This window comes from Ptychodera flava, chromosome 8 (assembly GCF_041260155.1).
Source record: "Ptychodera flava strain L36383 chromosome 8, AS_Pfla_20210202, whole genome shotgun sequence".
NCBI classification, from domain to species: Eukaryota; Metazoa; Hemichordata; class Enteropneusta; family Ptychoderidae; genus Ptychodera; species Ptychodera flava.
The window spans coordinates 19,101,996-19,127,109 of NC_091935.1; the positions used below are offsets into that span (position 1 = coordinate 19,101,996).

A 25,114-nucleotide genomic window follows, 5' to 3' on the forward strand; every position below is an offset into this window, starting at 1 on the left:
TCACTTGCTGATGACGTCTTTCACAAAGTACACAAGAAAGTGAAACACGGAAGGTTTTCGATTTCACGTCAGCCAGGCCAGGGACGCAGCCAGTGACACGGACAAAAAGTCACGTCACTGATATCAACCGACTACATCAATAGATCGACGATCGTCGTCACGCTTCAATTTGCCATCCATACAGCGGAAAATGTCGAGTGACGAATTTCAGAATCGAGAATCGTGACAGATGCGTTTGAGAATACCCTGCTATCCTTCACTTGCTCATGACGATTGAGACCCGCAAGAAATATTACTGATGAGGTGCAAGCACTTGCGCTGACAATATTGACGCAATGCGAAAATGGAACAACTTCACACTGAAATTTCTGCCCCTAGCGCTCCAAGGGAGCCGGAGAATGTCAGTCTTACAGAAGTGCCATTAGAAGGTAATGCAGAAGGGATAGTAAATTGCAGTTGTTTATGTGTATCAGTAAGTGTTTTTACAGTGTCATTTCGAGGTGTTGTGTCTTAGATATGGTATTCGTAATTTATCCGGTCACATTTTTCCTGGGCATGCCAGTTATCTGATACAATCAATGTAAAGAAGCGACTGTCCAACGGGAATAAAATGATCCACGGCCATAATTACGTACAATATTCTGCCGTTATTGATAACTGACACTGTAAAACGTTGCCACTTTACACATTTACAGTATGGTTTCCGTTAATTAACTACTCAGTCGAAAACAATGCAGCATTTTTAAGCAGCAACGTAGCATGTTGTTTTCTGCTGGAGGGATCAGCATGCCGCTTAATTCTCATTTGCCAATGTTTATTTTGACTGCACAGACGATGAAGGTCAACCAGCAGAAATAGAGGTCACCATCAGTGATGATGGAGTGACGGCCAGATACGGCAGTCCAGGGCAACGCCCACGCTCGGCGGAAGGTCATCACGGCCGCGATGGTGCTACCAACGACGACGGCGGTGAGGGACCGTCCAGATATCACACATCAGAGCGAACTCCTCTTGCAGGGGAAATACATGTGGATGCTACAGTTCCTGAAAGTGGGAGAGTTTCCCGGGTATCTCTTCCCTCTTACAATGAATTGTACGGTAAGACCAGTATATAGACGACTATTTTGTCGATATTGAATCAGAAGTAGGCGACCAAGTGGTTTGACACGTAAAACATCAGTGAAGTAATTTTCTGCACAGACCTCAAGTCGGTCTATGCATGGGTGATCTATACATCAACGAAAGGTAGCTTATATAATGTAATGCAGGATATCCCTGTAGTGTTATGGTTAAACGACATTATTATTACATGTTGCATCCTTTTTCCCATAGTGGTTCAGAAAATGAATGAATCAATCCTGCATTACTTCAATTCACAAAGCACTTTCCCCATTTTATTCCATTTATCTCAATCGCTGTACATGCAAAAAAGATTCTTGAGAATCTTCTACCCTTTTATGCCCTTAAGTGAGGCACTTGGTTTGTTAACCCTTTGAGCGCTGCAATTTTTCCCACCAAACTTATAGTGTGCAACATTTTACCAATTTTGTGAATCATGTTTTCTGTAATTTTTTGACAGTGTTGGACCAATTGAACATCACGTTTTATTGGCTTCAGATTTTTATCAAAATTTTAGCAAATGGTGTATACTATATTTTGATATAGACAACAAAAATTGAGTTTGGTGCTCAAAGGGTTAAACAGGTTAACATTCACCGTTGATAACAATGGGTTTTTGGGTCAAAGCATGGTCTCAACAGGATAAAGTTGTGATCGTTCTAATTCTTTCATCACTAGGAGAGTTTGTGCAGATTCCGCCTCCAGAGGCCATGTCTACGCTGCCCATAGGTGGACGTACAGCAACATTCAGGGCAGAATCTGAGTAAGTTCACAATTTACAGTACATTGCAGTTGTTTTGCAGACACTTCGCACCAAAACCACTTCGCACCATACCATCTCGTCCCATACCATTTCGCACCAAAACCACTTCGCACCAAAACAACCACGTACCAAAACCATGCCGCCCCAAAAGTCATGTCCCCCAAACCAGACACTTCGCACCAAAACCACTTCACACCATACCATCTCGTCCCATACCATTTCGCACCAAAACCACTTCGCACCAAAACAACCTCGTACCAAAACCACTTCGCCCCAAAAGTCATGTCCCCCAAACCACTTTGCCCGAAACTTATTGCTAACTGGTAAAGCTGAAAATAACCACCTTTCTGTCATCCTGGGACTGAAATCTTGAAAGTGTACGCATTTCGCGAAATTGACATCGTGCAATTCCGCGCACGGCACCTGAGTTGTAGCATTTGCATGTTTCTATTTTCTTATTCTATCGTTTATGGTTTCATGCAACAATAAATGGTTCGTGGTAGCCAAAATGTCCCAACACATTAATGCTTCCAAGTTGTAGGTAAAAACAACCTTATGATATAATGATACGTCGTAACATCGTTGATTCAGGACGAGTTGACGGTTCTATACTTTGGGCGAAGTGGTTTTAGTACGATGTGGTACTTGGGGGGAAGTGGGGTTGGGCGAAGTAGTACTTGGGACGAGGTGGTTTTGGTACGAAATGGTTTTGGGACGAAGTTGTGTGGGGCGAACTTGTTTTGGTGCGAAGTGTCTGGACCCCTTTTAAATGGCTCCTTTGCTCTGGATGCAATCTGAATCTGTCTTTAACTCCGTTGTGCTAGCATTCATCTCACTGTTTGTTTGTTCTTTCCTTCAGTCCTACTCTTTTGTCTGAAACTCAAATAAAAGATGCCTTGTTTCAACATGTCTCAGAAAAGTGCTGCTATGGTTACAATGCAGCAAGAGAAATGGACATCACAAATATTGTGGGGTCACATGCTATTCATGTAAGTACAATAGAATGCGTCCTATTTCAAGTTATAGTCTGTAGTGCCAGCTGTTAGCTTTGCTTTGCTCACAAGTAGGGTCAAGTACAGGCCAATTTATCTATGCTGTGATTAGACAGTTCAAAGAGAATGCTGGTCGGACAACATAGATTTCAAGATGTCAATCAAGTCGTTACTGGTTGAATGAACAGCCAACTTCTCATGTTTTGAATGTTGTGTCTTCCAGATTTTCCATAAACTAGTACGTGTCATCACATCTGTGTACTGTATTAAGGTAGTATGCACCTCGAAAGTGAAAGACTTAAACTTTTGCTCAAACTTTCCCCAAGGAATCTTTCAACCATTCTCTTATAAAATCAAGAATTAAAATTAGGGGTCAACATGCAAATTTTGGAACTAGAGAAACAAATAACTCAAGATTTATCAATATTTGAAATTCAAAATGGCTGCCATCCCTGTGTTAAATCTATGGGTTAAAAATTAAATTTTGGATTTTCGTAAAACTTAGACAGTCAAAGTTTTTCTTTCTCTAAGAGCTTTAAAAAGAGCCCCCAAAAGTGATAGATCAGAAAAAAATGTAGAAATTTTAGAGTCCGAATATCTGTCCCCGAGGCACATTCTACCATAAGTTTTTTTATGCTATTGTTCAATCTCACCTAACAATTCCACACAGTCCATGACACAATCCTGGTGTATTATGAAGGAATTAAGCTCATGTGATTATATTCTTAAAGACTGAGTCTAGACTCAGATGACACCACATGTACTGCTGCACCTTCATGTACTATCATCTTGTTGTCCTCCTTTACGCCTAATCACAGGGCCTCAACTGTTTCCTCAGAAAAATCCCGTCAATCACTGGTCTAGAAAACCCACTACATCCCTGGGCGTAGTATCAATCACTATGTTACTTGGAATTGACTTGATTTGTTCAAGGAACCCATCGTTGACTTCATTGTAACATTCTAGCCAATGAAACATTATAATGCTATTCTGTGAACACCTTTTAAATATTATTTGACCCTGCAGCTATCCAGACCCACAGTGAGGCTACATGTATAAAGACCCAAAGTGAGGGTCTACAAAAACTTTTCAACAACCTCAATGACAAGTTTTTGTTCAAGTTTGTCTACCCAAATTGCGTTTTCAATACGGTATCAATGACAGAGAGCCAGTTCCTCATAGCCCAGCTTTCTCAAGCAAGGTTAAATAATTGCAACAATTTTAAAGTGTATATCATTATAGCACTGCAAATAATATAATTTAATTGATTGCAAAGTTATTTTTGCATTACCTACACCGTATCTTTCCTCATCTGCAACTAACTTTTAGTTTCATTAGTCCACAACTGACGAGAAACCTTTTCTGTAGGTACGAAGTGAAGATAAAAGTTACACTTACAAAATGTCCCCATCAGAAATGATGCTCATTTCTTCCAAATCTGACATGTACCATACAGGAGGAAACTTGTGACAAATTAGTTCAAGAAATTTCACAGAAAGGGATTATTTATCATCCAAGGATGCAATCTGTGAAATGAGTTACATAACTTTTAAGAAATGAACCATGAATGGTTTGTACTTGCCTTGTTTTCTTTAATGATATGCAGTCATTTTCTTGTCCACTAGGAAAATCATAAACCCAAAAATGTCTAATGTGCCTGTGTATTGCCATCAATAATTAAATTTACAGTATACACCAGTGAATTACACCCACAATTGACCGTACCCTGTGGCACTGTGCTGGGATCAACCAACCAACCATAGAGGGCCCCACTTTCTTTCACTGAACCTTTCAGCTTTGAACCAATCTGGCTACTGTACATGGTGGACAAGGGGTTTTATCAAAGATATAGCCAAACCAGCAAAGCTTCATGGAAATCTGCTCAAAGTTGGGTCACATAAACCCAACACCCAGGCACCCAAAACAAATTAAATTTCAACTGTTAATAACCCCTGTTTGAAGGATACCAAACTATAGAGGCCTCGGCAACTTATACAAGCCAGTAAAGCGCACCAGAGACATACAGTATTTTATGAAATATAAAATGTCAGGGAATCATTTGCACCCAATTAGAATGTCACTGAATCTAATCAAACACTATTTTTCCTTTTCCCTTTAACAGTACAGACTGGTGTCATTTACTGAGCAGAGAGAATCAAAGAAAGTGTATCAAGCTTATCATGGTTAGTCTGCACCATATTTGTATCAAAGCTTTATAGATTGAAAAAATGAGATTTTGTTACCTCTGTTAGATACCGGTATTTTAAGTGTTTCATCAGTGAGATACAATTTAGGCACAAGAATTGGTGTATCTCATGAGAAGGGGTTAAAAAGTTCATTTTTGTCCAGTTATTGATTCCTTTCATTCCCCCTGTGAGGGTCAACTTAGGCACAAAAATTGATGAGTATGTAGTATTGAGTGTTCAATGTGTTGAATAACGCTGAATAGCCAATTGTCAACATTGCTGGCGTACGTATTATGCTACCAAGAAGAATTGGTTTACCGGCATTTTCACCTTGCAATGATGATGTGCTCTGTACCAGACAAGAATCGATATCGAAATAATTTGAAGGAAAGCTAAATACCTTGTATTACAACACCAATTATAATATTATAGGATTGTCAGTGAATGTTAAAATGTAAGATACACTAGCAATGTCAGATTCTAGAGCTTAATTATATAAGTTAGTACAATATTGTTGTGATGATTAGTATAATAGCTTTTCTCTGTTGCAAAAATATTCCTTAGGAGTCCTATGGGACTATGTCACACAGGAATTCAGTTTGAATCCTCGAATCAAAGTCAGTGTTGTCACTGTTTGTCCCCATCAGGTGAAGCCGTAGACAGGTGTAGACCCCCGCCGGGGATATGGGATATTGTTGTCACGCCGAGCCTGCTTTTCAAAGAAGAGGAGCAAACAGTCAGCGTTCCATACTCTGGTGAAGTGAAGCCATGTTACAGGTGTAATGGCGTCGGAAAGATAAGATATTATTGTGCCAGTTGTTCTGGTAGGGGTCGGGTAAGTATAATGTAGACAGAAAATACACAGTGGAGAAAACAGTGATTTTATCATGACTAGATGTATCAAGGTGTGGTACTATCAGTGACTTTTGAAAGCTGTGACTTTGAAATTGTTTACATCATTTATCCTGCAAAATAAATGAATAAGCTACCAAGAGCTTGCCTTTTTGAATTCATTTTTCTCAAACTGATGCATGAATTACATTTGTCGATACACTCAACTTTTTTCAGCAACTTCATTAGATTTGTATACTGAATATGTTCAGTGATGTGTTGCTAGATGATTGAGATAACAGTTCTAGGTACTATGTCAAACCAAATGTTCAGAAATTGTATTTCATTCCAAGTGACATTGATTTTTGTAGTCCAAGTAAAGTGCCGTGACAGCATTTTATACCTGAGAGCACATTTCTGATCTCTACATTGCAGACACTGTGCTCATCCTGTAATGGCAGTGGTAGTCAGCAGTCACACAGGACCAATGAGATGCGGGCCTGCAAGAGATGCTATGGAGAAGGAAACATCAGGTATGCTGAAAAATGTTCTCAGTGACATGTCTGCTACCCATGTAGTGCACCATATGACTTTATGTGTAGACAGAAGATGGGGAAAACCTCATCTGTCTATGCTTAATCTTGACCGTTGAGTTGTTTTGAATGGTAGCCACAATCTAACTGGCGGTGCCATACATGAAAAAATACAATTTTCTCTCTTTCATGGATAGCGCCCTCATGAGTACAAAGGTGAAATTTCTTTTGGAAAGTCAAGTGTGAGTGTACATCAATGCAACTTCAGTTCTGCAGAACATGAACTGATATTGAAGTCGAATCAGAGAATGGAATGTGATCATTCCTCTTTCTCAAAATCTTTCTCAATCAGTAATTGTCATGAAGGGCCCAAACTGTTATGAGTGATGCCTTTTGCGGGCATATACTATATATGTATGTGTATGGAAAAGCTACTAGAATCACATAATCGTGCATAATAGCCAAAATCGTCATCAAACTTATGATTGTAGGCTTACCTATGATATATCCTTCAATATATCAATGCTAGTCAGTAAGATGGCACAAAGTTATATTGCTCAAACTAATTCAATCTTATACATGCATCTTAGCTATTAGACAGAGTAAATTTGCAGTGTTCTGTCAAGGAGTAACGTATAGTTTAAATCTGAAAAGCTGGAAACACAAGGCAATTATGTTCAGGCTCAATGTTGTGTAAAGCAATTTAGCGGTTGTGTGCTTGAATAGTAAATTTCATGTGTGGCAAAAATTGTTGTGTAATATGCACTATTTAAACATGGAAGTCACTTTGTACAAGTGGGAACTCCACCTGATCATGAAAGTATTAAAAGCTATTTTTTCATTGTTTCTTTTGTCCAGGTGTTTGACCTGTGGTGGAAGCACCGAGACACAATGTCGAACTTGTCACGGCAAGAAAATACTGAAATCTACCACAGTAGTATTGGTCAAGTTGTGAGTAGTGATATTTAGTTTTATTGAAATGAAGTCACTGAAAATCTGGTTTGACAATGTGTTCAAAAAGAGTAAAAGTAGTGTAGAACAGAATGGAGAGACAGACAGACAGACAGACAGCGAGATGTACATGTATGTGACATCTCCGTGAAATCATGATATGTAACTTGGATATTTTCACAATCAAGATTTTGAAAATGCAACACCCGTAAGACTTTTTCCATAGTTAGATGGAAACTGTATCTGTATAGGTTGAACAATTGCTTCATGTGCATAAATACAGTATGCTAGGAGCATTCATTGCGATGGGCCTTTATGCAAGTGCTTATAGTTGGCCTTGAATTGGTTCTGTTCGTTAGTTTGGAGAAGTGAGCAGACTACACAATTTGCCCCAGAACTGATTTATTTTCATTTGTCCAATCTTAGTAACTTTACCAAAAGCACAGCTAGTTTCTTTGTTTGAAGTCCAGTCTCTTTTTCAAAAGATGAACAGTATCGTTGTACCGGTATGTACAAGCTCCGGGATATATCGTTAATGGTCTTGCATATGTAATAAGTATCTGTTCAGTTGTTAATTCCCATGCTGTAGTGTTTCAGAATAGATTAAACCTTTGAGGACCAAAGTAAACTTTTGTCACCTATATGCCTTTTCCTGCCAGGCAGTAATAACTGTATCACTTCCCCATCAGCCAAGTCAGTAAAAAGCGGTATTGAGCCAAAAGATGATGTATTTCAGCCATATGGCTTGGTCTGTTATTGCATCTTTTGTCCACAAAAATCAAGTTTACAGTATTTATCTTATCTAGAGGTTTCAAATGTACAGTATTATGTTACAATACACCGTATGGAATACGTTGTGTTTCATTAATTTTAACCATCTTGACCTGGTGGTGAAATATGGACTTGGCAGGAAAAGGGATATAAAATGTACCTCTGTCAATTTTTTTAAGATTTTTGCCAAAATTTTGATGAAAACCTGCAGCCAATGAAATGTGATGTCCATTTGGTCCAAAATAATAAAAAAGTTAAGAAAAATTCATAAAAATTGTTAAAATATTGCACTAAAATTTTGGTGGGAAAAATTACAGCACTCAAATGGTATTTAGCATCCATGTAGGAAAGAATATGTAATCAGGTTTACTAAATTATTACTCCATGTAAGAGTACCAATGTAAGGTTGGTCAGAGATGGTTGACTTAAAGATACTGTAGGTGCTGGAGCTCAGATATTTCAGGTCAATCAAAGTTGTTCATCATTGCAATCAAAAGATAAGTTAATATTTTTATTCTTGACTTTTATGTGCCCCATGTACTGACAGTCGTCAGATTATCAGTGATTATATAGTGGAAAGTGACAAGACGGACGTGCCAAAGGAATGCCTTGCTGAGGTTACAGGAGTGAAAATTATGGAGGACATTGGTGCTACGGTGAGACGATTATGTACCATGATTTCAAACTTGATTTCAAGTCTTACGTTGAAATGAATGAATCAATCAAACAGCTTTTGTACTGAACCCCCATGAGACCTATAATGTTTATTATTAGTGGTAACTTTGTTTTTCCCATATGGACCAAAGAAAAATGTCAGATGATCAGTTATTTTTGTTTATGTAAATTATACTGTAATGCAAGTGCGTATACATGCACATTGTATTTCTGTGCTTGTTCACTTGTCCTCATGGAGCTGACAGGTCATGGTTGTCTTTCATTGTTACTGCTTCTATGATGTGTCTGCGTGTGTACACAGCACATTGTTATGTTCATGAATCCAACAAAATTAAAACTCACCACTGTAAACACGATTTGAACTAATTTGGGATAATTTGATGGTAAAGTAATGTCAGTTTAATATGCAAATGTAAGCTCATCTGCTTTTCTTTTTAAGTTGAAGGCTTATTTTTATGAGTAATTTGTAATATTGCCACATTCAACTATAGGTAACCTAACAATTTTGAGAAATTTGAAAAATAAGAAGATCCAATTATCCCAAATTAGTTTCAATCGTGTTTTTAATAGTGACAAAAATTATGGTTTCATGATAGTTTTTACATCACGGATAGAAATAAAAATTGACCAGGAGATCCAGATTTATATTTGGTAATTAAACATTTTGGTGGTACAGTGTTCTTAAATTTACCCTATCAGTCATATACATTACCAATTTTGCATTTCGGCGGAGTGTTCCTGCCTAAATTGGTACTGCTTGGCTGGCAAATATGAATTTTGTCTGCTGCATTGACAAGCTATAAGTGTCTCTACCATTTTGATGCAGGTTAACCCTCTGACTGATTATCCTGACACCAGAGTCAAAAATAAATCCAAAGAGCTTGTCGCTGCCCATCAGCAAATGTCACGGAACAAATGGATGGTAATCAGACACCAGGTGAGACATATCTTCCAGATAATTAACGCATGGTTTTTGCCGTGTTTTTATGCCAAGTGTTACATGTTTGAAATCTTAAAATTGTTTTAATGACTGAAAAAAGGGACTGCACAAGATGGTCTAAGAAATAAAAAATATGCAAATGACTCTGGTGATACAGCCATGCCACTGTTACCTATGGTGACATTTACAAAGAACACCGGTATATGATATGTTTACATTTTATCCTATTTATTCATTCATTCACTTGGGTTATAATTCTGTACAGAGGATTTAAATAAGCACAATTGCACTGTGTATCCAAAGCAAGACGTCCTCCACCCCATAACCTGTAACTCAACCTCGAGGTGTGAGCCAAATTACCTAACAAAAGGAACAACCTCAGCCTTAATTACCAGGGTTACATGTATATACTGAGCCAGCCTAAATAGGGAGATATTCATTAAATGTCAAGCATCTATGGCAGATTTTCAGATTTGTAAAGAGTAGAATGCACCAGCATACACTTTGCAGGATATTGAAACAAAGCTTTCATAGCTGTCCACTTCCCAAAGTGAAACACAATGCACTTTCCATTTCCCTCTCTAATAATGTCTCCTTCTTTTGTACCCTCACCCTCTCTTCTGTCTCCTCTCTCTCTCCCCTCTCTCTCTCTCTCTCTCTCTCTCTCTCTCTCTCTCTCTCTCTCTCTCTCTCTACAGAAACACTCGATACAGGTTGTGCCTTTGACTGAAATTCACTGGACATGGGAGGATAAAGCTGATAGATTCTGGATTTACGGTGACGAGAGGAAAGTTCACTTCCCATCATACCCGCAGAATGTTTGCTTCGGACTGTGCAATCTTCTCTGAGGTCAAAGTTCAAATCCCATAATCCCATATTCCCTTGAAGGTCATACTTCGTGGTCAAGTGTATGCCATGCTACCATGGAATTTTTTACTGCCAGTATTGTGTATAGGAAAGTTACAGATCTGAAGTTCCACTTGTCGCCATGATAGATTAGTCAGAATTGATGCTATGTGAAAACATAGATTATCCTTATAGACTCTGTGTCAATATCTAGGCTGTAACATAAACTTTTATCATCAATATTGCTATCACTTTTATGCAAGTTTCCGCTCAATATTAAGGTCTTGTCCTAACGGCAGATGTAATTCTTTACTTGAGTGTTGCTCATAATCTTGAAATCCTATGGAATGCGCTGTATGGATACAGCTATGTGTGTTGTTACAACTGCCAAGGTTACTTTTGCTATAATGGATGTTTCTGCAACTTCTAATTTCAAGGTCAAAGTGACCATCCTCAGGGTGCAGAAAAATAAGTCAGTTAATGAACCGTAATGATAATTTTTGCAATATTTTGATTTTCTACAGAATTATGTTTAAAACATATGTCTGTGTGCTATGATTTCAGTTTTCAGAACTCAAACTTTGTAATTCTGCTGTATTCAACAGTAATTAACTTTTCTACAATGCGGTTGTTGTTGTCCAAGTTGTACAGCACAACTCAAGTACACAGTATTTATTTTAGATAACGCATTTAATGTCAATTTTTTTGAAAACAAGAGTAGACCAATAGTCATTATACTAATTTTCAATAAAGTTAGCTTCACATTTTTAAAGTGAAAGAGAGGCTCAAACTTTCACGATAACAGTTTACTTCATTGATGTGATCACTTAGAACGCTGTTGAAAGTAAATATGTTTATATGCGGTACATCTTATCATAATTGCTGTTAAGGTAGAACGTGCCAGGGCGTTGAATTTATCGATATGTGAAATTCAAAATGGATGCCATATCCCTGTGTGGGGGGAAAAATAGAATTTTTTATTTTCACAAGAATAAGACAGTGAAAAGTATGAGCCCGCACACTGTGGTATGTTGGGAAAGTATGGTTAACATTTATGAGTCCGAATATATTGTCAAGGCACATCCTCCCTTAACACATTCAATAGAAAGTGACATCACTTCAGAGATTACAGAATTCCTAGTGAAAATTTTGTCAATATGTTATATCAGCTTACAAATGTAAGGGTTAATATTACAAATTAAACAAACTCAAGATTTGAATGTACTCTTTCATTGGTTATTCAACATTTACACTTCTGTGACTATAAAACTTTCACATAAAATTATTCTCACAAAAGATACACAGAGCTATATTATGTAATTAATGTGAATAGTATTGTGTACTTGCATGTAGCTTTCGCTATGCAGTAATGTTACCATACCTATGTTTATCGCGTGATAATATCACAAATTTTGAATGTACATGTATTTGTAGATCTTTGAAAATTCTCCCATGAGAGCTGTTCTCTTTATTATAGAGTTCCTGCCCTTTTCTTGCCATGAAATCATCTGTTTTACCGTCATATGAAAGCCTCTGTATATCCAAGTTTGTTTGGAACTAGATTTGTGAACATTTAACTCCCATGGGCTGATCTGCAGCCCAGACAGCCATAGCCATAAGACCGGGACATACTTTATGCAAAGTCCGCAGTCTCTTTCACATAATCTCATTTTCTTGTTTTAACGATGTTGCTTGGAAAGTCTTCCAGAGCTCTCTAGGAAAAACCTTGCATTTGATGAAAATGAGATCAAATCATTTAGATATTGTATGCATCCAGCTAAGTTTAGCATATTGTATTGTTGAAATTTAGATGAAAAACAGGAAAGAGCCATGAATATTTCAGGCAAACAGAGAATCTGTTAAGGTAGTATGCGCCTCGAAAGTGAAAGACTAAAACATTTGCTCCAACTTTGCTTGTAAACTTTCAGTCATTTTCTTTCAGAATCAAGAATGAAAATCAGGGGTCGCCATGCAAATTTAAAGATTAGTACCAGAGAACAATTTATCTAAGATTTAACTATATTTGACATTCAAAATGGCTGCCATCCCTACATTAACCTTATAGGTTAAAAATGAAGTTCTTGATTTGTGAAACACTAAGACAGCACAAATTTTTCTGACTCCAATACCTTTAAACCTTTGAGCGCCAAAGTCAGTTTTTGTCGCCTTTATAATATGTAACCCCAGTCAAATTTTTTCAGATTTTTGCCAGAATTTTGATGAACAACTGTAGCCAATGAAATGTGATGTCCTTTTGGTCCAAAATTATCAAAACAGTTACAGAAAAATTCATAAAAACTGGTAAAATGTTGAACTAAAATTTTGGTGTGAAATATTACAGCGCTCAAAGAGTTAAAATGACCCCCCCCCCCCCCCCCCCCAAGTGGTAGATCAGAAAAGAATAGTAAATATTTGAGAGGCCAAAGGCGCATTCTATCTTAAAGTTTAATAGCTCATTACCAAGATAAAAGAGCATCAAGGTTAAAAGATGTATCAATCAAATATATTTGCGGATATATTTTAAATGTCCATGTAAGCTGGTAAGATTTCAATGACACTGATATTCAGCAAATTTACAACAGTTCACCCTCTCTACAACCACCTAAGCTTCTCTATTTTAATCTGTGCACATTTCCACGTGTGAGGGTGTAAATTTGTTCATACTATCAAGGTATTACCACTCTTTGCAATGTATAAGGTGCAGTGTAACATTAAACCCTTTGCGGAGAAAATCCAGCAATCCCTGTTCATCTTTCCTCTTTCACCAATTGTAACATTTACCTTAATAGACTGATCATATTACCCCCTTCGACGTGATAAGATTAAGTAAAAAGTAGGTTGGGGGTGGGGGGGGGGGGTCTTTATCAGGTTCTATAAAAAACATCTTTTTTGATGAAACATAACTGGGCTTAATTCATAAATCTGAATGTTATCCTGCAACAGAATAAATAGAGTGGAAGATGCTATTGCTTCTCAGCCACTGTGATAACCAGACTTATAATTACTCCTCTAATTTAGGGATAGAAGCTAAAACTTGATAACGTTTCCCTATTTTATAATATCATCAAAAGTTGCTTGTTCTACTCCCCAAAGCATGTTGAGATACACACAAAGTATTCAGTTTGTCAACTCAGCCTGTACATATGTAGACTACATTGTTATTCACTTGTTGTAGTTGTGAATTCTGGTCCAGACTATAATTCAACTATAAACAATAACAGTGTGAGTACAGGTGCTGTATTGACAACTTGCTAAATTTTGGTGTGTTTCAAAGTGCTTCTGGAGAGAAGAACAAGAAATAGCAATTCACATACAAAACAAAAACTGCAACACCAAAGGTCACGGCTATTGTCCCTTTAGATTAAACATTTTGTTTTTTTTGTTTTGCTAATTCTTGCTTCTTTTTATCTTTTGTTTATTTTCATATTTTGTCTTATGTAATCATTTCTTTTTATGTGAGTTCTCCTATAGAGTCATTGCTGTATCTTAGCAGGTGCTTTTGCCTTGTATGCCTAGGTATGCAGAACAAGTCGAGTGCAGGGCCATAATGTCCAGCTTGTGCTTGGAGTGATACTGCTGTGACAAATGATAAACTGTGCTTTCAATAGGCTAATAATAATTGTCTTTGTACTAATCGTTTGTGTGAAAATCAAGCAGTTAGGCTACAAATTTACCTGTTAATCAAGCATTGAAAATATCTCACGACATCTGTCGTGGCTGATGAGTGAACCGACGACTAATGGATCTGCGTTTCACTGTCTAATTTTAATTATTGTTGATTGTCTGTGTATAAATGGCTTCCCTTCATCTTAACTAAAATGAAATGTCAGTATGTTTGAACAGCCATGAGTCCCAGAAATTTTGTTTCTACTGTCCCGCCTTGTCGTGAAGGTGTCAAAAATTATCAATTTCATGGTCTACTACCTTTGCGACGCACAAATAGCAATCTAAAATAACGTTTCCTCAAGTAAATAGCCCTTTATTTAGTTCAAAATTGTCATCACTAATTTGTAAAGGATTTACAATGTAACAACACTGGATCTATTGTTGGAGAATAGGTTCTTTGAATTGTTCAAATTTTATCAAAAGTGTTTGGTGCCCTATAGCTGAATGCTGCAGTATAAAACAAGAGAATTGAAAAAAAAAGCAAGGTAGATGAGTCTCAATACATAGAGGGAGTGAATAAGTCTAACCCTAACTTAAGCCTAAGGCAGCCGTCATTATTTATGGCCAGGGGGGTCGGAGGAATCTGAGGGGGGGGTCACTCAAAAAATCGAAAGCGACAAGGGGGGTTGCTCAAAAGTGGAGAACAAGAAAGGGGGCTACTCAATTTTGTTGGTATGTACTGAAGCATTTAGTGGAGTTACGAATTAATACAACAATAATAGTAAAGATATGTATATTCATACCCGGTATTTGTGTACACACACACACACACACACATATTAATATATATATATATATATATATATATATATATATATATATATATATATATATATATATATATATATATATATATATATATATACATACATATATATATATATATATATATATATATATATATATATATATATATATATATATCATAATACAGGTGGTTTCAAGTAGAAACAAAAATCTCATTACACTATGTGTTTTACGTTATTGTTATCTTCAGACGAGAATGATCAGCTATTCGACGTGGCAAGCCTTATGTTAGAGGCTAGTACTGAGTACATTTTTCAGTATTTCCTGATTAAAGATTGATATACTTGCCTGATCATTAATGAGAAACGTCTGCTTTCTATATTCTACATTGTATAGGTTTCCGATGGGGGAAAATGTGTAAAGCAAGCTAATTCTGATTCTATAAAGTTTAAAACCAGTGGAATGCCTTGACAACAAACCCATCTTTTATTGCAGGAAAATAATAATAAACCAGATATGAACTGAATATGCTCACGTCTTTTACAACAGGTTCATTAATAGTAGTGCGCTTCACAGAACAATAAGATATATGTTATCACTATATGAAGCAGGTTTTTTCAACACTGCACAGTACTCTCAGATTTTAATCACTAATTACAAAACTTTATTTAATATGCAAATGAGCTGTTAATTAACTTGATACTGCTCAATGCTTCATGGGACAATTAGATATCCATCAGATCAACATTTGTAGCACGTTTCATTTAATTTAATGCTGTAATTTTAGAGTAATGTCACTAATTACAAAGTTCATTAAATATGCAAATAATCCCTAAATTAACTTGACACTATTGAATGATTCATAGCACAATTGAATATTTATCAAATCAATGTCTGTAGCACGTTTCACAAAATTTTGTGCCGTAATTTCAGAGTTATATACCTAATTACAAAGTTTATTAAATATGCAAATGAACCCTTAATTAACTTTACACTACTAAATGCTTTACAACACAGTTAGATATCTGTCAGATCAGTATATGCAGCAGTTTTCATCACATTTGATGCAGTTATTTCCGAGTTATATGACTAATTATAAAACTTCATGAAATATGCAAATGAGCTAATTATTACCTTGACACTGTTCAATGCTTCTCAGTACAATTGGCTATTTATCAGATCAACATCTGTAGCAAGTTTCATCAAATTTAACGCTGTAATTTTATAGTAATATCACTAATTACATGTTAATTAAATATGCAAATAAACCCTTCATTAACTTCACACAAGTAAATGCTCTACACCACAATTAGATATCTCTCGGATCAGTATCTGCAGCAGATTTCATCACATTTGGTGCAGTTATTTTGGAGTTATATCACTAATTACAAAACTTCATAAAATATGCAAATGACCTATTTGTTAACTTGACACCGCCAAATGCTTCTCAGTACAATTAGATATTTATCAAAACAATATCTGTACCCAATTTCAAAGACTTGGGTGCCGTAATCTCAGAGTTATATACCTAATTACAAATTTCATTAAATATGCAAATGAACCCTTAATTAATTTCACACTACTTAATGCTTTACACTACAGTTAGATATCGGTCAGATCAGTATCTGCAGCAGATTTCATCACATTTGGTCGAGTTATATTGGAGTTATATGACTAATTACAAAACTTCATAAAATATGCAAATGACCTATTTATTAACTTGACACTGCCCAATGCTTCAAAGTATAATTAGATATATATCAGATCAATATTTGTTGCGAGTATCATCAAGTTTGGTACAGGAATTTCAGAGTTATCTCACTAATAACAAAAGTTCATTAACTATGCAAATGAGAAGGTAATTGACATGACATTCACAGTACCATCATAATGTTCTGAGATTGTTATCTGTGAAAAGTTTCATGAAATTTTGTGCAGTATTTCTTGATGTATGTCTACTCGGTCATTACCGTCTCCATAGGGAAACCATTGTAAGGAAAAAAACGATATTGCATAACTTCATTAATATGCAAGCCACACTAACCAAAATCTAATCAGTTCTTGCAAGTAGCATATGGTACCTGTGTACCAAATCTGACTTGAATCCGTTCAGGCGTTTTTGAGTTATCGTGTAAACAGACAGACAGACACACACACACACACACACACGGACAGACAGACATCGCTATGACAATAGCCCACGTGTTTACACACGTGAGCTAAAAATAAATGTGAATAAATGTATGTATGTCGCTATTTTTTCGTTTTCAAAAAATGTTATTGAAATCAGTGAACTGGAATATAAGTTTTGCAATACTGTCTCAGATTTCTGTTCCTTTGAGTGTTTTATATGAAAAAAATCTGAAAAAAATACTCCCCAAGTGCCACCAAATAACACCATTTTAATCTCTATTTTTCAAAAGCTCCAATGGGTGTCCCCCCTCCTGACCGCCCCCGACCGCTTTTGCGGTCGCTCGTGGTGCTTTCGCACCACATCTTCCTCCTCTTGTAAACAAATCCTACAGACTTGTACATCAGCCCCTGTCACAGCAATAGAACCTATTTCCGACACAGACCTGTACCACAGGGTTTTATCAGGGTCTGTACAGGGCCTGTCGCAGCAGCAATCAATTTTACTTTATAGATATTTAACTTTCCCATTTTTTTTGTGGGGGGGGGTCACTCAAAATTTCTGTAGCAGAGAGGGGGCTACTCAAACACGTCATGGTTGGCAGGGGGGTTACTCGAAATTTTGGAGTTTCGAAAGCAATTCCTCCGACCCCCCCCCCCCGCAGGCCGTAAATAATGACGGCTCCCTAACCCTAACCATCGGAAATACGTATCAACAAACAAATAAACAAACAAATAAATAATAAACTGCTCTTTATTGACAAATATTAACAAAACAGCTTGTCGCTGTTATTTTATTAAAAATAACAAATAAACAAACACACACAAACAAACAGACACAAACAACAAGTACGAGTCCCCTGAGAGTAAACCAACATCACTACAATATCATATTCTCCCGAATCAGTTCCAATTGTTTTGTGTGAAATGTTTCAATTTTTTGTCCCAATTACGGGTAAGTCTGCATTGCTATCGGTCATTCTTCATTAGACACTAGCCCTATTGGACTGTTATATATGATAAGATAAAGCCATAGCTTAGCCGCAGTGTTGTGGGGCAGGTCAAAGGTCATAGAAAATTCTGAAAAAATAATACTTTCAAAATCTTCTCGAGATCGACAGGGCCTTTGACCTTGAAACTTTGCACATAGGAACCTGGCCCTATCGTTTACATAGAATTTATAAGGACATTTAATTGATCAACTTTGATGCGAATGAGGTCAATTTTTAAGTTAAAATCCGAGATTGCTAAAAGAGAAAGGATCTAAATATTGATTATGTGGATTTTGACACATAGGGGAGGGTCACAGTTTGTTGATCATGAAAATAACGGAGAGTCACATTTCTTGCAAACATTTTTGACGGGCCACTATTTTGTAAAACACTGCCCCTCCCTCCCTATATTTTTTGTCCAGTCCTTACTGTAATAACCACGTATCGCGGGCCAGCACTTCGTGCATTTAAAGTTAATTTTGGTGAAAATGTATGTTTGTACGAGAATCCGTGAATCGTGGCACGTGGCGCTTCAATTAGCCTATACCCTCTGTTTCATGCTTGAACTGCAGCACGGGAATCGTGAATCGTGTATGATTCCACGTGGCGCTTGAATTTAACCACCCCCCCCCCCCCCCGCCAATCTAATATGATTAAACGCAACATCAATGTGATGTTTCGCCTTCTTTAATGAGCTTCCCCCGCGCGTCACCTACTTTCTGTCAAGCGAAGAGAAGCTTTCCCAATCGCCGATCAAAGCTTTTAAAAAAGTCGTGAACATCCTAATTACTTTAATCAAGTCATAAATTACTGAGCCGATGTGCACTCGAGTCACGATTGCATTCAAGCAGATGTAGGCTACGTCAGTGTTGAACGGCATCGGCAGTTGCTGTGGAAACATTGTCCTGTTCAGAATCCACACTAAAACAACGTACGCTTAAAAACTGGGTCGTGCTACATTTACAAGTCATACTAACTAAGTTTACGTATACGCTAGCACTGGTATTCGTTAACTGAATAATTCAAGAGCCACGTGCCCTAATGCCTCCTGCCGGCGTGCTAAATTTTACCGGCCACGATTCACGTTCTAGATTCGTGTTCACTTCAATTTACGTTTAGGCCATATACCTCCATGATAATAATAATACACAGAGCGAAAATAAGCTGAGCCGAAAGCTGATGTGCCCATATCGGCGATCGACTGCATAAGTAATCAGACAAATTTCAGCATGGCCTTCCACAGATATGCTGTTGAAAACCGGCGAGCAGGCTGACAACTTGGGTCAGCTTGGGACGACTTTCAACTGGAAAGAATATCGAGGTCATGCATAAAATATGACAAAAAGGGAGATGACAGGACTGGCCATTCACGGCATCCGAGTCTGCTCGCTTTTATTTATTTATTTATTTATTTGTTTGTTTGTTTGTTTCTTTGTTGGTTGGCTCGTTCGTTTGTTTCCTCCAACACCAAACAGGGAAATGCTTAATTACAGGATGAGGTACCCATGTTCAACTACCCAAAGGAGCAATAAGGAGAAAAGTGCCTTGCTGAAAGGCACATCACCATGCTGGAGTTTCAAAATCACCATCCTCCAACAGTAAGCTTAAGTCTTTGACTGTGGACCTACTAGGTCTTGAACTCACCATCCTCTGACACCGAGACCGATACCCTAACCACTGCTTTTCAAACATCGAATTGACAGAAACTTATGAAATTTTTGATAGGGGTACTAGCTTCCATGGCAGGGCCAGGATTCCACTATTTAGTTTTACTGTAATAACCTAGGTCCCTACATGCAGAATTAGTAAACACATATATGGCAGGTCACCACTTCATGCATACAGCAAGCGCCGTTGAAGCCGTAATAGGATATCAGTATGGATGAATCGATAAAGTAAATTGAAGTGAAAGTGCTGTATCTGTTCTGCAGAACGTGAATCGTGGCTCGTGAAATATGGTTCGTGGACACGCGGCGCCTGGGCTCGCGGCACGCGGCTCTTGAATAAGGCTTACCCCGTAGGCCGCATTAACCTGTCGGACATATCATTATCCACGGACATTGTCCAGCTAACAAAAGCCTGGGCGGCAGCTATAGCTACCGATCGATTTAGTATTCTCCAAACTAAATACAACGCACAATGCAATATGTTGTTGACTATACAAAAGAAGCTGTGTACATATGTAGGATTGTTGTGTACATATGTTGTGTACATTATGTAGAATTGAGTGCAAGTCATTTCAACGCAATGGTCGAGTAACTGTGCACAATTTGCAGTGTGCCGTATGATGTCTCTCTGTAAATCAATCCGTAGTTGAGTAAAATCACTACCGCTCTTCTAGTGCCAAGAACAGCGAAAACGAAAATGAGGTTTGTTTTCTTAAAATAAAAGTTGCACAAAGATTTAATCACTTCTTCAGCACAATAGCATCTTCACTTGTTGACAAACTACCTCCTATATCAGGTAAGTTTGGCATAGACCACGTCAAACATTTTACTCTAGCAAAGAAATTGTAGAAAACGGTTTCAAACTGTCCGTTGTTAGTGATTCTGTTGTCTATAAGCATCTTTCCTCTCTTGACAGCACTAAATCGACAGGTTTAGACAATATTCCAGCCAAATTTATAAAGACAGCGCTGAGCAAATTGCTGCTCCTCTAACTCATGTCATTTATTTATCAATCCATCAACAAGTTGTTCCGAATGCCAAAGTTGTCCCAGTTTACAAAAAGAATGACAAAACTTTTGAAGGTAATTATCGGCCAGTTTCGATTACCAGGCATTGTTTCTAAAGTTCTGGAGAGAATAATTTATGACCAGCTAGAAGAGTACCTATCGAAAAACAACTTACTGTATGAATTTCAATCAGGATTTAGACCAGGGTACTCTACTGATACATGCTTAATTTACATCACTGATCACATTAAGCATGTTAAGCACCAAATTGACCAGGGTAAACGAACAGGGATGGTGCTTATCGACCTACAGAAGGCATTTGACACTGTGGATCATACGATCTTATTAGATAAGCTTAAAGCGTTAGGCCTGAGTCACAAAGCTGTTCGTTGGTTCAGTTCTTATCTGACTGGCAGACAGCAAGTGGTCAACGTAAATAATCATATGTCATCATTTAATCAGATTAATTGTGGGGTGCCTCAAGGACCGATACTGGGTCCGATTCGGTTTTCAATATATGTTAATGACATGTGTTCTGCTGTAAATTGTAAACTTCTTTTGTATGCTGATGACTCAGCACAGATTGTCTCTGACAAGGATATTGGTAAAATACAAAACGAACTACGCTTAGAATTGCAAAGTTTGAATGAATGATTAGTGGATAACAAATTGACTTTACATCTTGGTAAAACGGAGTCAATTCTTTTTGGCTCGAATCATTTCTTAAAAGAACGGTCTAAGCTGGAAATAGTTTGTAACGATACCAATGTCATCGCCAAGGATATCGTTAATTATTTGGGTGCCGATCTGGATCAAACACTATCAGGAGAGAGTATGACCACACAAATAATTCAGAAGGCAAACATTCGTCTTAAGTTTTTGTTTCGCAAACGTCACTTTTTGGACAGGAAAACACGTAAACTTCTTGCCAACAGTCTCATTAATTGTCTTTTTGATTATGCCAGTGCCTACTGGTATCAAGGTTTGAAGGTTGTCAGTAAATATAGACTTCAAACAACACAAAATAAAATAATAAGGTTTGTTCTAGATATGCACCCCTGGGAACATATTGGGCCAGCTCACTTTGAAAAACTTGGGTGGCTTTGTGTAGAGCAAAGAGTGTCGTATCTGAAATTGAATCTCATGCATAAAATAATAAGAGGTCAAGCTCCATCCTACCAAGCATCAAATTTTATTACCGGACAAAATGTACACAATTATAATACACGTTCTGGCAATAACTCAGTTTTTATCCCAGGAGGAGCTAAATTATTTCATACAAGTTTTCAGTACTCGGCTCAGCTTCGCACTTATGGAATTGCCTTCCACGTAGTATACGGAATATTGATTCAAACTACAATTTTAAAAAGATAGTTACAACGACATTTGCAAGATTCTTATCTCGATCGTGTCAGGAGAGATTTCATTTAATCTTTGGTCTGATTTTCAGAGGGTTTGAGTCCGTTTTACATATCTTTTGGAAGTGCTTGTTTTACTCTCTGTTGTCGGATTTCTAACTTTGTATTTTTCCCTTTGTTTTGTTAGTCTTTTGTCAATTTTGAACCACAGTGGAAATAAGTCATTAGACTTTTCTGTGTAATCCATGCACAATTTTGTTCATTTTGTGGTGTTTTATGTATCATTTTGTGCACAATAAATAAATAAAATAAAAGAATAAATAAAAAAATCAAGTAATTTAAAAAATTGAAGCCTATTGCTTCGCTATCTCTCAACCACAGTAAAGCGAACAATATCGAAAACAAATTTTACGAGTAAAATTGTTTACTGGACGGGTGGCTAAAATATAATTTGACATTATACATAATGGTAAAGATAATTGGCATCTTCGTGTTCAGTATAAACTACAAACTATCGCATGTACATACTCGACAGGGTACCATTTTGTCATCTAAGTCGGCAGGTCTTTGCACAGACACAAGATGGAGTTGTCCGATGTTGTCTGTGAAGCCTAAATGGGGGAAATGTGATAATATTGAATATTAGTGTAACTGTGTGAGTTAAAATATTTCCAAACTCTGTATGTTTTCACCATTTCTAACACAGGGATACATTTTACGCTCTCATGTAACTAAGCAGACAAGGCAGATTTAGGTATACTAGTACGCCTTGTTTACCCGACAGGGACGTTTATAATAATAGAACAATGTGGATCACGGGCAGGAGACGTAGCTCATAATACGCCAATCACGTACGATTAAGTAACGTTTTTTAAATGTGAGAATAAATAGTTTACTGAATTGCAGATTTTCCTTTGACTACACAAACTGGTACTCCACTAAAAGATATTATAGACCTCTTCGCAGTTCTGCTGTTTCATTGTGTTGAGACCTTCAGTACAACTCTTAAGTATGGTACATACCCTGCAGCCTTTAGTGTCCCAGCTTGTTGTTCGTCTATTGAAGTATTGGCACGTCTGTTGCTTCAAAAGTAGTGAGAGTTTTACTCTTTGCCCTATGCGAAAGAAAAAACATACTTGATGACTAATTGCTCTTAATCAGGCAATTAAAAATGAATAATTGCATCGGTCACAAACAGAAAATGCTCTACTGCGTGCAAGTCTACGGGCAAGACTCGGTTAAATAATATTTTCCTATTTCATATTAGGTTCTTGAATCACTCACAACCAACTTGTTTACTACATCAGTGCGAAAGAACAAATAATTTGCACGGATATCTGCCGTTATTATCATTCCTCCGAAATGGAGATACTGGAAAAGAAAAATTAATATCACCATTTACTGTGTTGAATTGTGACGTTTATGTAACATTCTCCGTTTTGCAGTGGCTCCTGCCTTGGAACGATAACACTAGCTTCTCTACCAGAAAACCTGATAATTCTCGAGAAGTGTTGACCACGAATATCATCATTCGGATGCTTGACTTCATTGAGGAACTGTACATGTACGGTGGCGTTCAACTGCAGGATTTCGGAGCTTCTAATTACAGCGATGTTCATACCGTGAGTTTGCTTCGAAATCTACACACACGAAAATGACACTATCTATATAGAATATGTTACTACATATTACAATCATCATTAATTCTGTAGCATTTGACAGGCTCACTATGTAATTGCAACACAACACGTTGAATCTGGCAGATGGGCACGAATTTTCGTTTATTTGTGAACAATGGCGGGAAATACCTTTACAAAGTGGATATTATTAAACAAGAGTATGTTAGCACGCTCATCAACAGCGCTGACTTACCAAAATTGTCTAACATCAGTCCATTTTTCCTTATCCTTTCCATGACTTGAAATTACAACTACTTCGAACACGATTGGAACTAATTTGGGATAATTGGATTCTCATATTTTTCAAATTTCTCAAAAGTGTTGGGTGTCGTATAGCTAAATGTAGTAATATTGCAAATTACTCATCAAAGTAAGTGTGTAATGTAAAAAGAAAACCAGATGAGATTATATTTGTTGATTAAATTGACATTACTTCACCATCCAATTATCCCAAATTAGTTCCAATCGTGTTAACGTTTTCTATTTCTATAGCTATGGACAGCCATAGTTCTGATCTAAAGCTACCAAATTACATATGGAAAGACATGAAATATCTACAATTTCTTCGCCAGAATTTACAAAGGGCATGCAACAATATGGTAAATTGCGTTGATTATTACAGTGTAATATTGAAGTTTCATATTGTGATGGTAAAGAGGCCATTTTCCTCGTTGATCCTTCAAGTGGAAAGTTTCAGACAATGATGTCATTCATTACAAGTAAACCACTATAATTTACAAGGCAACAGAAAGTTTCCTGAAATGTTAAGTTATGCTTATAGGGAAGTTTCAATGTCATAATTTTCTTGAACTGATCTTTAAACTATAGAAATTGCGCAGCACAGTGAGTCAGTTTGACGTTGATTACACTCTGAAAGTCTTTGTTGGCTGGCGTGACTTTCTGGCTCTCCTGTGAACGTGTAACTTCAAGTTGAATTTCTTATTTTTGTGCTCTTCCACTGGTGAGAGTGTAACTTAAATGGAAGTGTTTACCCGGTTTTGTATGCTATTTAGGCTTTACACTCGCAATAAATTAAGACAATTAAGACCTTCAATCGAAAAAACGCCTTTAAGTTGAAGACATACCTCAAAAGTCCATCCGAAATAAGTTACATCATCTGCTTTAAAATAAACACCTGATGCATAATTGCCAGAACTCGAGTCTGATCGATTAAGACCATACATAATTCCAATATCTTCATCTGCATTTGCAACTGAAAGTGTAAGACCAAAAGAAATCAGACATATGTTACCAGTTACAT

At 37.1% G+C, this 25,114-nt stretch overlaps 1 protein-coding gene across 2 annotated transcripts; it reads left to right on the plus strand.

The window, feature by feature from the left end:
- Positions 1–23,925, plus strand: LOC139138721 (protein SSUH2 homolog). 2 transcript variants are annotated; one of them, XM_070707231.1, is made up of 11 exons: positions 1–428; positions 832–1,098; positions 1,798–1,882; positions 2,742–2,871; positions 4,997–5,057; positions 5,708–5,895; positions 6,327–6,424; positions 7,283–7,375; positions 8,694–8,802; positions 9,648–9,758; positions 10,460–13,347. In XM_070707231.1, the coding sequence occupies exons 1-11, from the start codon at positions 344–346 to the stop codon at positions 10,607–10,609; spliced, it is 1,377 nt and encodes a 458-aa protein (XP_070563332.1). In that variant the 5' UTR covers positions 1–343; the 3' UTR covers positions 10,610–13,347. The 2 variants fall into 2 exon arrangements, with proteins under 2 accessions (XP_070563332.1, XP_070563331.1); XM_070707230.1 differs by lacking the exon at positions 10,460–13,347 and adding an exon at positions 23,620–23,925 and having other exon boundaries at positions 34–428.
- Positions 23,926–25,114: the final 1,189 nt, after the last annotated feature.